Below are 16664 nucleotides of genomic sequence, written 5' to 3' on the forward strand. Positions count from 1 at the left end.
GAACGAGTAACGAGTAGAGCTAGAACTAGAAACGAGCGTGCGAACTAGAATGGAACGTGGCGAGCGAGTGTGTAGTTCTGATATTTGTGTAGCTCGGCTATAAGCGAGTGTGCGAGTGAGGCGGGCGATTACTCGCACTACGATACGCACTGTAGAGAAATGACCACTGGTTGCTCGCTCGGCGTGAGTTTTAATCGCTTGGCGAGTGTCGCCGAGCGAGTGTTATTTTTCATAGCTCTTGTCGCTCAGCGACAAACTAGTGAAGCGAGCACTCGCCGGCAGTGTGAACTGTCAGCGATCAACTATTTGTATATGCATCTCTTTTGTTTACACGGAAAGTATATCTATTGTACGTTTCTTGAGCGAGAAAATAGCCGATAGTTAGTCGTTCACTCGCCGTTGGTGGGACAACTGCCTAAGCCAGTTTAATCGATTTTACGAATAAAATAGGTACACTTACTTAACTTGTTTTCTAACCAATAAGAATGTCATTTGATTTTCGCAAAAAAAGAAACGAACTCTTCTTTCAAAATTCATAGCAAACTGTCGTTTTTTGAGCAGTTCAAAATAAGGAGGGGAAAGTGATACATTTTGAAAAATCGAAGGTCCAATGAGGCTGTTACAAATAACCCTGAAAATGACTTAATCACGACCCATTTAGGTAATGAAAGTGCAAAAATAATTTCTAATTATATTTTTGTCTATTAAAAGGTTGAAACAATTTATTTTTACTGAGTGAAGTAAAGTACCTACCTAATTGCAATAAGCAATATGGTGTGAAAATGGTAAGTCAGTTAGGTAATGAAAAAATATTAGACACGTATTTTTTTATTTTGTCATATAAGATAACAATACTTAGATAAAACGAATCAAAGTTTTTTTAGAGTAACTACGTCATTTCTACATAAAAAACGTACCTAGAAGTGACGTCACGCGATATTCAAAATCGATATATCTTTGAAAGTATTTATTTCCGTAAGAAAATAAAAAATACGTGTCTAATGTTTTAAAATAGTCTACAAGACGGACATTAAAATAAAAATTTATCATCTACCCTATTTTCTAAAGTAAGTTGTTGAAATCAAATGAAGTTATATTTTCATAACAAGGCCGGTTTCATTCTGAAATCAATATTGGCCTGAGATGGGCAGCAGTGAGCATGCGTGAGGCGCACGGACTATAGGTACATATATCTCAATGCCTCTCTTGTACCAGAAATGCCAAAGGTAGGATGCACCAGTTTACCGACTCGTCTTGAGTTTCTTACGAATTTATTTAAGACAAATCACAATAAAATCGTATCGTAAAAAGTAGATGATTTAAAAACTATTTAATACATCAATGACAACTTTACTAGCTCAACCCACTATTACCATCCAGCACATAGCAGGTAAAAAACTCTTAAAAGTATTTGTGTAAATTGAAAAAAAGGTTACTTAAGTACATCTTGTTCAGAAAGCGGAAAATTTAAAGAGATAAGCATTCAAGCTTAAATTGTAGAGAAATAGGTTAAATGAGATACTTATTACTTATACAATATAAGGGGATTAATTTGTTATTAGAACACAATCTCCCATCACATACAAAGAGTTGCTCCGTGCAGGAATCGAAACAGCTACATATTGCAAGGAAGCTTGTTGCTCAGCTACCGTGCCGTCAGCTATACGTTCTGAAATTCTTTAGGAGTGCATGCAGGAGTGCGTAGGTACATGCAGTTGCACACTTAAAGGTACACACGACATACACATCCAGTTTTTTTATGGGATAAGCCCGCCCAATCTCTCATACCGCGTAAGCCAGAGTCTACAGTAGATACAACCATGAAAACACCGGAACATTAAAGTCCGGCGCGTCCCAGAGACATGACTGATTGTCTTGGATCAAATGAAAGCCTAAATCAAGGAAAAAAAATCAGTAGATATTATTAGATAAAAAGAAAACGTTTCAACTTCCCTGTGTGAATTTAATGCAAGAGACAGAATGATTTAATCATCATATACATCCAGTTACCAGAGACTATGAATACCGTAATGAACTCTTATCTTTATCTTTATTTTTAAAAAAAAATAACCTTGCACTGTCTTAGAATTTTCTACTGTGTCGTGGGCGCGTTTAAAAACATACAATTTCACATACACATGACACCCAGACCCGGAACAACAATCTGAGGATCACGCAAAGAGTTGCTCCGTGCGTCACTCGAAACCGCGATTCGTTGCACGGCAGCCAGTTGCCCAGCCACCGCGCCAACTGTGCAGTCAACTGGTTTTGTTTGGTGTGATATGTAGTATGTACCTTTTTTTGAGGGGGAAAATCATCCAATGACTTCTCCCGCATTGGGCGATGCGAGAGAGAGTGTCAGACTCTTACTGATTAAAAACCACCCCGTTCCTACTCCTGCTTTTCGAGCCGGAGCCCCGCCCAAGTAGCACAAAACTGCATTATAAGATGTCACATGAGGTAACTTCGGTTACTTTAGCACTTATAAAGAGTTATTACAGTACACTCGACCTGCAATAGGTAAAAGTGAGCTTCCACCTGAATAAAAACGTTATTACGTGTCACGGAGACCACGCTGCAACGCTTGCAGCGTTAATATAGGTAACAAGTTTAGTATTATACAGCTTTAAGCAATTTGAAGTACTTTTGTGGACTTTAACTAAGCTATATTCTGAATTGAAGACCACAACTGAACTCTTAGACGACTTGCATTTTAAGAAAGATCACGTGAGCTATTATGATGCAATCAGTTATTCTGTGGCTTCAAATAACAAGGATACAATGCCTTTTGCTGCACACAGTGGAATTTGTGTAATGTTAATCAGCTTGTTATACGCAATCGTATAATAGCTCTTATGAAGCCTACATGATCACTATGGGTTACCCACTATCAAGCTTTACATGAATCTGTAGCTGACTTGTGTAACACAAAAACCACTCGTAACAGCTCGTCACTGATTCTTGTACCACGAGTGAACACTTCAACAGCTCATGCCGTTTAATTTTAATTAATACGGTACACATTGCTTGTCTGCCATTTTTTAGATTCTAACCTATGTATAAATAATAAATAACAATTGGTTTTTGTTTAGTTAACGAAAATTTCAAAAGAATTTGAATAGAAAGTGTAATGATTTCATTTTACAGCTTATTCTCAAACTACAAAGGAAAAATAAAAAGACTTAATTTTTTATAATAATATCATCAACGTTTTTAATACTATAATTTTCAGGAAAGCAGTGATATTTTGAGAGCGCGTGAAAATATTCGTCTATAATTATATAGTATTTGACAATAAACTTTCTTTCCCATTCGAATTTCATGCACATGAGGAAAAACAAAGTTTACTTCCTGATAAATATTTTCCCCATAAACACTTTACAAAATGGTTCATACAAAACATATCAAAATAATAAGAAGTAGGGTGAAAATTATTCACAATTTTGCCACTTGTGAACTGTCAGCTCCATATAAGAGTTGCTAATATCCTGGAGTGTATTTTGTGGTGATAAACAAGGAACAAGTACTCTATTATTCAGCCCTTGTGGTGTATAAAAAGTAACACATACCCTGATAATCGGTCATTATTCAGCTCTTGGGGCGACTGTTACCTTCAATAATGTCCAAATAACGCTGATATAGCGCAACCAGCTACATTATTCAGCTAATAGCTGATTAATTTGTGCCCAAATCAGAGTTATATCAGCTGAGTAGGCGCCTCTAACGCTCTTATTCAGTAGGTTTATTCAGCTGAAGATTTCATTGTGAACAGTAATTCAGCTACTATTCAGCGCTTCTGTGCTACTTGGGCGGTAAACCCGCTAGGTAGTCTGCAGCTCCGGAGCAGTACCTATGCACCGAAACGTTCAGATAAAACGTGCATTCCTTAATAGGACAACAAAGCGTACAAATCCATCTTTGAAATGACAAAAACGTGCATTGTGAAAATCTCTTGGAACTCAACAATGAATAAGCGTAAACAAATTGAACGAATGTTGCCACACTAAATTTAGGTACTTTTTTCACTTTAAAAATATATATATTTTTTAGCGACCCGCCCTAGCTTCGCATGGGTGCAACGGTGATATATTATGCATGTATTATACATATAAATCTTACTCTTGAATCACTCTATCTATTAAAAAAACCGCATCAAAATCCGTTGCGTAATTTTAAAGATTTAAGCATACAAAGGGAAATAGGGACAGAAAAAGCGACTTTGTTTTATACTATGTAGTGCTATTGCAATCACTATTCCATTTTTTGCAATTGACATAGCTGATGGATTCCTTCAGGGTAAGGGAAGCAGAGATTCCTTCTCCGTGTGAGAAGAGGATGATGATGAAGGGAAGCACTAAAATAATTGTAGATTTACTAATATTAGGATTTTATTTTATTTTATTATACCTACTGATTATAGGGGTAACCAGTGGTAGACATGATCATAAAAAAGTTTTCCAAATTATTTGTACTGCAAGACGATCCTGAAATGGCTGATGACAGGGTATGAAAATTAAATTAATCACCTACCTACCCTATTTTCTTTTGTTTTAAAAAACGTTGCCCCACACTAGGATTTTCTCCTGTGTCGTGGGTGCGTTTACAAACATATAAGTTCACATACACATATTTCAATCAAGAACCTATAAAGGATTTACTTGCTTATGTTAGCTGTTGCCTATATAGCTAATAGTACCTGTATTAAAAAAAAACGTAGGTACCTAAAAATTACAGTTTTTCACGCTTGCAACTCAAATTGTTTAGCGAAGCTTTTAAAAGATCTCGCAATGTTTGCTCTTCAGTCTGTAGAGCAAAATGAGTGAATAGTAATAGTGTTTTGGTTTAAGTATCGTATCGACACATACTTTAGAATTTCAAGATGCGTCTTTTGTGGTTGGTATACAGTATGTTAACTAACAGGGGGCGTTCCTGTTAACCCGCAATACCATAGCATCCATGCAAAAAATATTACCATACAAAAACAAAATTTTAATTTTATAAATTTTTTAAAAGTTAAATAGATACGTAATAAAAGAAACACTCTGTGCATTTGTCCGTCTTCCAGCGTAGTTGAAGGAAGGCAATCGTTGCAATTTATTACTTATTTTTCTAGGCTGATATTTTTATTTTGAAAACCGTAAATGTGCCAATGTATTACTAGGTGTGCGATATAAAGAGTTATATCGTGCATTAAAATAGAAAGAAAAAATTGTTTTCTGCATATTGTCCATACCTACTTCCATACCAATATTATAAATGTGAAAGTGTGTATGTCTGTTTATTTGTCCGTCTTCCACGGCAAAACGAAGCAACGAGTTGACGTTGACGTGAATTTTTAAATGGAGATAGTTAAAGTAGAGGCTACTTTTTATCCCCTTCTACCCTAAAATGGGCGGTGGGAGTTTGTATGAAGCATTCCGCAATGTTCAAGGTAGAAAGCTAAAAATTGGTTTGCGGACTATTCATGACTAAGGAACCAATCGTGCATATATATTTTTATCAGGCATCAGTCAGGGTTCGTCTAAAAATTACATCCTTTTCCAAACTAAAACAACAATTAGTGAAAAGACTGACACAGGGTGTACTTTTTCGTGGATCAAATATAAGTGACTGCAATTTAAAAACTGTAGGACTTAGAATTCTTTTTATATTCTGACTAGCTACTTCCGCGCCGTTTCAACCGCTCTGCTTGGCTGCTATTGGTCATAGCGTAATGTTTTATAGCCTATAGCCTTTCTCGATAAATGCGTTATTCAACACAAAAATCATTATTCAAATCGGACCAGCAGTTTTGGAGATTAGCGCGTTCAAACAAACAAACAAACAAACTTTTCAGCTTTATAATATTAGTATAGATAACAGTTGGAACCTTGCCGATCACCTGGTGCCACTCGACGTCGACAGTATACATATAATACATATGTCATTGTAAAGCCGTGTCATATTTGGTGGACACAAATAAGGACATTAAATGTAGAATCATTTATTTCGCAGGTTTATTTCGATCATATCACTTATATTAGACCTATCTTTTGGGTTGACTTGGCTTGAAAGGTACCATTACCCAGGCTTTTACACTACGGAGCCACCAGCGACTGTGAATAAGACTGATGCAAGAGTACCGCTAAAGATTTACACACCAGATTTCCGAGTTGAAGAACCCATGTTCGTGCCATTCGGAGGTTTTTCGTTGAAACTATCCACTTCTATAGAACGTGAGAGACCTTACCGACTTTCACCACATTATAAGCAAGTTCAACACTGGAAGGGATCGGTAAGTATGGCATAGGTGATGTAGGTACCTAATACCACTGTGATGTAAATGTTACTGGATCTTTTCGGATTTTCGTAAATCTCTCAGTAGTCGCACGGAGTCTGGAATTGTGCCTGGTATATGGCAATCCCACAAAAACATTTCATGTTAAATGTTGCCAAGACGAGACCATATAGCTCGCACTGTCAAAAAGTAATCAGATCTAGTGTGGAGCCAAGTTTGTAGGCGTGCAAACCGTGGACGTAACTAGCGAGTCGGCCGCACGGACTTTTCTCGAACCGCTTCGAGAAAAGGTAGGTAGTGCCCTTGCGCTTCGCTTGGCTCGTCTTGGCGGGGGCACTCCCGTGCCCCCAGATAGGCTCACCCTCTATTACATGGGACTTATGGATGAAAAGTGGGTGTACATTGTACAGTGGCATTACGTGTCGTAATGTACACCTCTGCCTACCCCTTCGAGGATAAAAGGCGTGACGCTGCAAAAAAAAGATGATGTAATTATAACATCATGTAGGGCAATGTTCAAAATAAAAATATACCGTAAGCCAGGCACAAATTTTTGTCCATCATTCTCTACCAGTCAATAACTCGAATAGTGCTTTAGAAAGTCATATTATGAAGCCTTAAGGTCTATATATTTTTTTATAATAGAGAACATGCACTCATAGGGTACGGTAAAATACTTTTAACTAAAAATCTTTTCCACATTGTTATTTGGACTGATATTTATATATTTTTTATATATATAAGTAATATAGAAAAATCTCTTCCATTACCAGATGCCATTTGGATGTCAGGGACCCCCTGTATTTAGTTCGTTAGTTGTATCTACCTCAACTTTTTTGTTTAGGACAACGCAAATTACTTGGGCTGTTACTGTTGTACTACATATAGAAGACACATCGTGCTCGCTGGTTGTGCAGTAGTGACCACACGACATGTCCTCACGACGGCAAACCCCACCGTACTAATATTAAGATCTTATGGCCACTTGAAAACGTTGGAACATATTCTGGGTGGATGGTACGATACCAACAGCAATACATTCAACAGCTCTTTGTACTTCGCACCGTCAAGGATACACATTCATCCAATGGTAAGTCCATATTAGTCTATCTCATTTGCGTGTTTAATGGGCCTTTCCACCAGAGATGTAGTCTGCTATTACAATTGTGTCAGAATGGTCGATCACTGAGCAGTGCGAGAGGGACGGAGCTATGTAGGTTGTATAGCTCCGTCCCTCTCGCACTGCTCATTGACCATTCTGACACAATTGTAATAGCAGACTAAGGCCCCAGATATGTACTATGTAGCTATGCTGTAAGGATGTAATAGCTAAGCTGTGAAACTATGTGACCGTTTGACTCACTCACACAAAGAAACACAACGAAAGCGTTGTTTCACGTCGGTTTTCTGTTAGGCCGCGGTGTCACTCCGGTCACAGAATAATAAGTAAACTCCGGTCGACAAATACACACTAATATCATCGTTTTTAAAACAACCCTATTGTTTTTGGATCAAGTGTATTGAAAAAGTTAATTACGTTTTGGTTACAGTATAAATATGACTATGAAGTAAATGTGTCGCATCCAATTCCGGTGATGTACGACCTTTCCCTGTGGGCTGCCACTCATCCCTTCTATGGATCTACGTTTTCGTATTCGCGTGCAGTCATATGTGCTAGGGCGGCTTCAGGGTGGTAAGTTTTGAGTTCGGTTTTCTGTAAATTCTCGTAGTAGCACGCAATCTAGCGCATTGTACCTTGTATATTAGGTATAGGTATACCTTAGGTATAGGTACTCCCTGTTACCGGGGCTCCGGCTTAAAGCAGGAGAAGGAACGGGATGGTTTTTAGTCAGTAAGAGTCTGGCACTCCCTCTCGCCTCGCCTAAGGCGGGAGAAGTCATTGGATGATTTTCCCCCCTCAAAAAATAAGGGTATCAGTTTGCATTCTGATGAAATTTAAAGAGTTAGGTACGGTAAATTGTATTACCTAGTCCTAAGACATACTTTACTGAATGTTTTCAGGTATGAATATGCTTCAACGATTCCTCGAAGACTTGATATGTCTGTCGTTGTTGGATTTCAATTTATGAAGTCATACCATCGTCGACCTATGCCTTGGTTTAAATACGGTGTTCGCACGAAATCACACGTATGGCCTTGTCCAAAGGTAACTTTTTTTAATTAATTTTATTATCTTATCAATAGGTTCCTACAATTTATAGAATACTAGCTTCTGCCCGCGACTTCGTGCGTGGAAAATTAAAAAAAATTGGGTTGTACTACCTACTAATAGATGTTGGCCGATTCTCATAGATACCGGATAAGCACGAAAAATTTCATCAAAATCGGTCAAGCCGTTTCGGAGGAGTATGGCAACGAAAACTGTGACACAAGAATTTTATAATATAGATTAGATATGCTACTCAACTGCTCTCTCTACTACACTACTACCTTTGAATAAATGGCATGTCATGGGGCGTATACCCCTAACCATCCGATGGTCAACCTACCTACTTACTTACTATAAGTTTTTAAACTGACATGGTCACTATATCATTAGTCCCTCTTGCACTGCTCAGTGATCGACCATTCTGACACAATTGTAATAGCAGACTAAGGCCCCAGTTCATCCGCGATCATGGCGCTTGCGACAGTGCCGAAATATCGGACCTCACAAAAACTAATAAACATAGTAAATATTCAGTTTGTAGTTCTGATGAGATAGCCCACTTACTAGTTTGCCACTATATCATTATGCAATAGGTATCTAGATACAATATTCTGGATACATACCTATACATCTTGGTAGGTATATCGCTCACCTAGTAATATATTGGCACATCTACAAAAAATGCGAAATTGACTTTATATGGTTTACGTGTTTAAAATAAGGATGTAACGGAGATAGTTTTATCGGAACAGAAAGCGGAGTCGGAGTTTTTGAATTTGCTTTTCGGAGTCGGAGTCGGAGGAAGGATTAGAAAGGGATGGCATGAGAGAGAATTTTTATTAGGTAAAACATTATTTCATGCATTGCCATAACAGTTGACACAGGCCGACGTCGCCGCTATGTTATGCTTAGACCTCCGATTAAAACCTTCATAGTGTCGGAGCCAAAGTCAGAACCGAAGGTGTAATAATAATCGGAAATTCCGATTTAACGGAACCGGAGTCGGAACTCCATAACATCCCTGGTTTAAAAGTGCACATTAATCTATATATTTCCATATTCATCGAGAGAGGTCGTAAGTGTCATTATACCATTATTGTAGTTTCCTCCCTCACGCACGTAGGTAAAACAACGGTTCATTGGTCAAGTAAACTATGAAAACCGTAAATGTGCCAATATATTTACCTATGTATATCTATCCATTTTAATTGACGATCATTTTGTTTAACAATTTTTTTTGTTTTAGAGCGAATGGCACTGGTATCATTGCATAATGGGAGAATATTGGGGCAAATTTGGCTTTGATTCTGGTGGCGCCATGCACATGATGTTGGAGGGACGTTCATACCGCCATGATGGGCTGGCCGGCCTGTGTTCTTTCTCTTTAAAACTTAGATCATTACAAACAACTCATTATTTTACAGTGCTTGATACATATCCAGTTCTGGACTTCATGTATGACGCATACAAAGGTTTAAGTAAATACGCGTGGCTGGACAATAGGTTCGAAGATACGAAATACGCGGCACCAATAGCTTGGCGGGGCGAACACATTCCCGTCTATTATAATCAAGGGTGGGAAGCCTATCACGTATATGGGGGGTACATTTACGGAAGTTATTTACCAAATTATCGAAGGTGAATGCTCGGGTGATGGTGATAATTATAATGTTATACCCATCATTTAGTTTTAATCGTGATTATTTGGAAGTTTGTGTTAGAAGTTAAAGTGGATAAATAAACCTTGTGTATTTTGACAAAACGCGTCATATCCTCATCAAAAAGAAAGAAAGAAAAACAGTTTATTTGCACCGTTATAAGATATTGCAAGTAAAACAAGAAAATGATTTAAAATAATTAATAAATAATCAACACGGTGCAAAACGTGGCCTTTATTGTTCAGCTAAAATGTCGTAGCCTGAGCAGGATGGCTCGAGTCACAGCACAGCTCTGATTGTGATTTTCTGCACTAGCAAGCCACCACGAAGTTTGTCATGATTCGCACCAGATATAATACTATATTTAGGACCTAACTACTGTTTTTTTTGTAATCTATTGAACCAAAGTATTTACCTATATGTATATCTACTTATTTTATAACTATGTATACATGAAACCTAAATAAACGTTGATAAGTTTACCTATTGGTGATTTTATTGAACCTTACCTATACTTAAATGAGAGAGAGAGTTGTGTGAGTAAGGTTACCGGAGGCCCGATTCCCCAACAACCCTTAAATTCCTAACGCCCAAAATGCCGGCAACGCACTTGTAACGCCTCTGGTGTTTCAAGTGTTCATGGGCGGCGGTGATTGCTTACCATCAGTTGATACGTCTGCTAGTGTTCCATAAAAAAACCTTTTAAGCCCCCTAGCGTGCGGCTACAAAGCGAAAAATATATAGTTATGTACTTACACTAAATAAGGAGGAGCAATCGTGAAAATAGAACGAAACAAGCATGCATGCTGATCGCTTACCGGGTGATCCGTCCGATCCGATCCGTATACAGGTGATCCGTCTGCCTCCATTCCATAAAAAAATATAATGATAATAAAAGAATTTTAATATTTCTATGGTTTTTGGTGTCAGAATGGAAGCTAAAAATCTTCAAATGCATTGCATGACAAGGTGAACCTGATTTAGTTCGCAGAGAGCCACTAGATGCAGGTCACTTCCAACCAGCTTATCTGGAATATAGGAGAGGCTTATGTTCAACAGTGAACATCTTGGGGCCAAGACAGTGGCGTAGCGTGAGTGTCGGCCGCCCGGGGCGGAAGACAATTTTGCCGCCCCCTTATTTCATTTTAATTTAATGTATACTACACATTACATACATTCATAATAGAGAACTTTTCGGCGAGAACATTCATGAATCAGAGCACTCCCCGTGGTAGAGGCGATAGAAAATGCACAAGGAAGCTACATAGGGAAGTCAGCTCAAAGCGGCCACCTTAACTTTGAGTTTAAAAAAAGCCATTGAACGAAAGATTTTTAAAGAGAATTTTATACTAGCTAGTCGAGAATTTATCGAATTTTTGTAATGGTCAATTGAAATTTGCGTAAGTTGAATAATAATCATATGATTTGCAGATTACGAAAACTTGTATAAAACCGCTTTGCCCGAGTGGTCGCCCAAAGCGGCCACGGGGGTAAGGGCAACGTGGCCATCCCAAAAGTTTTCAAGCAATGAATTGTTTTTTGTTGGAAAATACCGTGATTGACAAAATAAAAATGCAAAATCAAAAATCAACACATATAATTCACATAAAAAAAAAATCAACAACATTTTACCTATTTTAATCACAGTCATCATAAAAGTAATTTATAAAAATTGATATACTTGGGATTTGTTGAAGCCTCGAGCTCTGGCTATGGATGTGGGTTCTGGTTGTCGCAAGGTAAATATTGACGCATGATGAAGCCTTTATAAAAATCGTGTCCAGCCGTTTCATTTTTAAAAGGATGTGGAATATGGTTTGATTCAGCATATTGAAACACAAGGTGCAAAAAATCTTCCATTGTGAGGCCATTAAAGAGGTTGTCCATATGAAACAAGTACTCTAAGACGCCTTCTTTGTTGTGGTGTAAACAAAATAAATAAGAATTATATATATGCAGCGATAATATGAAAGTAAGGGCAAAGGTCAGTTGACCGCTTTGCCCAGCCGCTTTGCCTTTTTCAACCATTTTATTAAAAAAAATATTTTCACTCACATTATTAACTATATTTCGAAGCAAATACCACACAAAAAAGGCAAAATAGATAAGTAACGTTAAACGTGCAATAAAACCATTTTAATATAAATAGTTTTGACCAAAACAGGTTGAACTTACCTCGTATTATTTTAACAAAACGCACAAAAAATATTTGTCGTTACTAGAACCACGCGTTCGTTCTCCTTCCTGAAAATGAGTGACTGGCGCGTGGAGGAAGGTTTGGGTATACGTACAGAATCAACGTTGCGCTATCATTTCAAATAACCGAAAAATTAAAGTGGCCGCTTTGCCTCCTATGACCGCTTTGAGCTGACTTCCCCTACGCATTGCCAAAATGTCAAGTCGGTTTTAAATTTCCTGACGCTCAACAATCCGATTCGCACGCCGCTGAACGCAGTCCAGAGGATTAGCTGGTACTAAGGTGTCCCCGCCCACAGATAAGAGTAGTATTCCATATGGGGCCGAACCTGCGCCTTATAGGAGCGCCTGCGCTGGAGTGAAATGCTGCCTCGATCTGTTGAGCACACCTAGCTTTTTCGAGGCTAATTTAGCCTTATCCTCTAGATGGCCACGGAACTGGACGTCGCTCGAAATGTTGATGCCAAGTATCCCAATTCCAATACCGGGGCTCCGGCTCGAAAAGCAGGAGTAGAGACGTGGTGGTTTTTAGTCAGTAGGTAAAAGTCTAACACTCCCTCTCGCCTCGCCAAAGGCGGGAAAAGTCATATGATGATTTCCAATACCGGCTGAGGCAGTCAGAGAGGGGTACTTTGAAACTGAGGTAAGACGACCAACGGCAGTTTCTTAACGGTAAACACGCAGACCTGTGTCTTAGTAGGGTGATCTGAGATTCTCCGCAAAGCAGTCTCGATTTCAGACACAAGTCTGTTTCGGTTCTCGTTGACGTTTTCCCGAGAAATGTTAGCGCGGCCGGTATAATAGGCATCACCTGTACTGTCATCCGCATAACAATGAATGCCGCTGATTTGCAACATATCATTGATATGGATGAGGAACAGGGTAGGTGATAGCACACAGCCTTGAGGGACACCTGCGTTCACAGACAGAGAGTCGGAGCATTCCCCGTCGACAACGACCTTAATGCTTCTGTCTGCAAAGAAGCAGTAGACCCATTCGCACAATTCTCGGGAAGCCCATAGGAAGCTTCGAAAGAAGCGCTTTATGCCAAACCCGGTCGGGTTTCGCCACGTCCAAGCTAACTACCAACGCTTCCCCCTTAGATTCGATACGCCTGTGATCGGTGTGTCAGGTAAACCAGAAGATCCCCAGCCGACCGACCTTTACGAAAACCGTAAAAATTGTTGGTACTGAGTAGCTGGTGATCCTCTAGGTACCGCAAGAATTGGTAGTTGATAATGGACTCCATTATTTTCGAGAAGAGGGAAGTTATGGCTATCTGTAGTTGGACGGATCTGTTCGATCACCTTTTTAGGGATCGGGTCAAGGCCGTCTTCCATGATTTCAGGACTACGCCTAAAGAGTAAGCTCATTTTAATCGGTCCAAATTTGTGTCGATCTGCTAAAGGTTCCCTCTCGGGGCAGGACAAGGTGAACCTGATTTAGTTCGCAGAGAGCCACTAGATGCAGGTCACTTCCAACCAGCTTATCTGGAATATAGGAGAGGCTTATGTTCAACAGTGAACATCTTGGAGCAATGGTTTTTAGGGATCAATCAATCCGGTCCGGCGGATCCGGTACGATTTTGTTGCCTACAAGGACTACAATCCCTAATAGTAATATTCCACAAATAAAACAATTAAATTTTATTTCTAATAATTCTTTATTGAATTAAATATTACATTCAGCTGATACAATTATGTAGGTTACAATATTTAATCACATTTATTCTGAAGCTACACATAATAGTGAATGATTAAATGCAGAAACACTTATAATAATTAAATTGTCTTTTCTTATGACACTAAGAGTCCTGGCTTGAGAAACTTTTGCATTGAGATTCACTTCGGTTCACTGTGCACAAACTATTATATTGTCCAGACCACTGATTGCTGAATTACTTGTCCTATGCTATCAGTCTCAATTGTTCACAAGCCTTTACTGCTTGATTGCTACAAGCCATATCTTTGTCAAGAGGGATCATCATCGGAGTCCAGCTCATCTGAAGAATCATCTGAGGAGTCAGACGAGTCGGACGAATCACTTGAATCCGAATCTTCATCACTATCACTCTCAATGTACACAGGATTTGTTCGATGTAAGCCTTTCAGTAAGGACATGGAAGCCATCTTGACGGCAACTTCATTTTCCATGATGCTATCAACCTCCTCTTGTTTCACTAACTCCGCAGCTTCTTCTAACTCCACAATCTCCAGTTCCAAATCATCTTTGGATATTTCAATATTTGCAATATTATTGCAAAGTTCATCCAACTCCTCGTTCCTACATTTTTGTAGGAATATCAAATAATCTCTTATGTATAACTGGTTCAAAATGTATCTTGCATCATTACTTGCATTAAACATTTGGTGTATTTCAATCATACATTTGACAATGAATTTCTTCCCGAGTTTGAAGAGAGATACAAGATCATTCTTTACTTTGATGCAAAGGTCATAGTTTCTAAATATTGGGAATATTAAAGCCCGTCTATAGCAGGTAGTGAGGACTTCTCGCATGTCTCTAAATGTACAGAACCAGCTCAGGGTTGCGGACAATTTATTTATAGTCCATCCTGATTCCACATTGCTCTCATTAAGAGTACTTCGTTTGTCATAGCAATAAGCATATAATATATCAATCAATCCATACAGAACTTCTCTATATTCCGTTTTACTAAGCAAATAGTTCTTATTTGGTAGTTCCTTTAACACACCCAATTCATCTTCAGTAAATTCTATCTCTTTGTTAAAATTTGGTTCATTCCATGAGACTACACCTGTTAGAAATGGTTCCAGAAGTTCTTCATCATAGAAATCAGCTAAATAGTGGTCTGAGGAAAATTTATCATTCTCATGTTTGATTCTTTTAGCTGTTCTGTCTTCAATAGACACTGTTTCCGGAACCCTTAATTCAAATATCTGTGGAAACTCAATTCCGATGTTGCTGAACTCAGTTGTTAATTTATTAGCGAATCCATACGAGTACTTGTTACTGTAGTCAACAACTTCATTGTTTTCATTTTCTAGAGTTATCCCATCCTCTTCTAGCATTTCCACTAAACTAGGATTCATGTCCGGTATATCCTTAGGAGCCAATAAGCTCGTGATCATATCCAAGTTTTCAAAATGTTCGCCTGGTGTTTCTTTGTCAAAGGTTAAGTTGAAGTCGCCCGAATCGCAAATGTACGAACCTTTGGAGCTATCATTGTCGACAATCCGGCCAGGGAGACGCAGTCGCAGGAAGTATGGACTAGAGACGAACAAGAAATGTTCGCCATCCACGTCTATTTCTGTGTCGCCGATGTTTGTGTACGGAGCGTGCACGGTGATGAAGACGTGATTCTCATCCTGTGTTAACTTGAAGCGTGGGGTCAACATTTTGTCTTCACACTAATATTATTATTTCATTACGATAATTATTTAACTAATACGAAGAATACACTTAATACATTAATTTAATTAAAAATTGTTTACTTCCACAAAAATTACGCACATCGCACAGCGCTCAACACTGCGTGCGATTTTTAACTTTTCGTTTGACACTGACAGATAGGCAATCAATGTGTCCCAAGGGTTGCCAACCATACTGTTAAAAGAAGTATTCTACTGTTTTTCGCTACATTATACTTTTTACTGTTCAACAAAAATAAAATATACAAAATATTGTTTTTAGAATCGATATCTCGGAGGAACGCTAAGTTTGAAATGTTTTTTAATAATGACTGCAAAATGGCGGCTAGACAGAAATAGAGTAGTGAGGCTTATGAAGCTTTTAATAATAACTCGAAATTGTTAAGTAGAACATAATACTGTTAATTATAATACTGTTAATGTCTTTTGAAAAATAAAAACTTAAAATATTGTTAATTATACACACTAAATATACTTTAATTCTGGTAAAAAAGTTGGTAACCCCACGTATCCCAGATCAATAGTTTATAGCACAGATTATACTTTACTCTATCACAGATTAACACAAATGTTAAGTACTAGGTGCTCTGGGTCCGTCAAAGGTCCGTACTTCCGTAGACAAGTAACAAGTGGGTATGGAATAGTTGAGAAAATCACACTTCAAAAGTTAGTAATAAAATTAGGCTGTAGGGGTTGCTTGGTGAACGATTGTAGCGCCCTTATTAATTTTCAATTTTTCATGATATATTATACAAGCGGTGCATCGGTATTGCAAGGCTTCAAATTTGAATTCATTAAAAGTTAGCTTGGACTTGACGTGGGGAGGATGTTAAAAATGAATTGATGTTTATTTTCAGCCCGTTGCTATTTTTACCCTCACAGGAAATTGTACTACAAAAAGTATTCTAAATTCGGCTAAGATATCCTGTACCTCATTGTGTGGGTGGATT

At 38.3% G+C, this 16664-nt stretch overlaps 2 protein-coding genes across 2 annotated transcripts; one reads left to right on the forward strand and one right to left on the reverse strand.

Annotated features, from left to right (window-relative positions):
• The first annotated feature begins 4780 nt into the window (after positions 1 to 4780).
• LOC118270555 (uncharacterized) lies at positions 4781 to 10199 on the forward strand. Its single transcript, XM_050698209.1, has 6 exons — positions 4781 to 4893; positions 5995 to 6274; positions 7122 to 7367; positions 7828 to 7970; positions 8300 to 8444; positions 9694 to 10199. The coding sequence occupies exons 1-6, from the start codon at positions 4880 to 4882 to the stop codon at positions 10087 to 10089; spliced, it is 1224 nt and encodes a 407-aa protein (XP_050554166.1). The 5' UTR covers positions 4781 to 4879; the 3' UTR covers positions 10090 to 10199.
• Positions 10200 to 13945: 3746 nt separating this feature from the next.
• LOC118270624 (protein SHQ1 homolog) lies at positions 13946 to 15857 on the reverse strand. Its single transcript, XM_035586307.2, has one exon. It carries the CDS (start codon positions 15679 to 15681, stop codon positions 14272 to 14274), a length of 1410 nt encoding a protein of 469 aa, XP_035442200.2. The 5' UTR covers positions 15682 to 15857; the 3' UTR covers positions 13946 to 14271.
• Between the last annotated feature and the right edge of the window lie 807 nt (positions 15858 to 16664).

Source organism: Spodoptera frugiperda, chromosome 13 (genome assembly GCF_023101765.2).
Source record: "Spodoptera frugiperda isolate SF20-4 chromosome 13, AGI-APGP_CSIRO_Sfru_2.0, whole genome shotgun sequence".
Classification (NCBI taxonomy): domain Eukaryota; kingdom Metazoa; phylum Arthropoda; class Insecta; order Lepidoptera; family Noctuidae; genus Spodoptera; species Spodoptera frugiperda.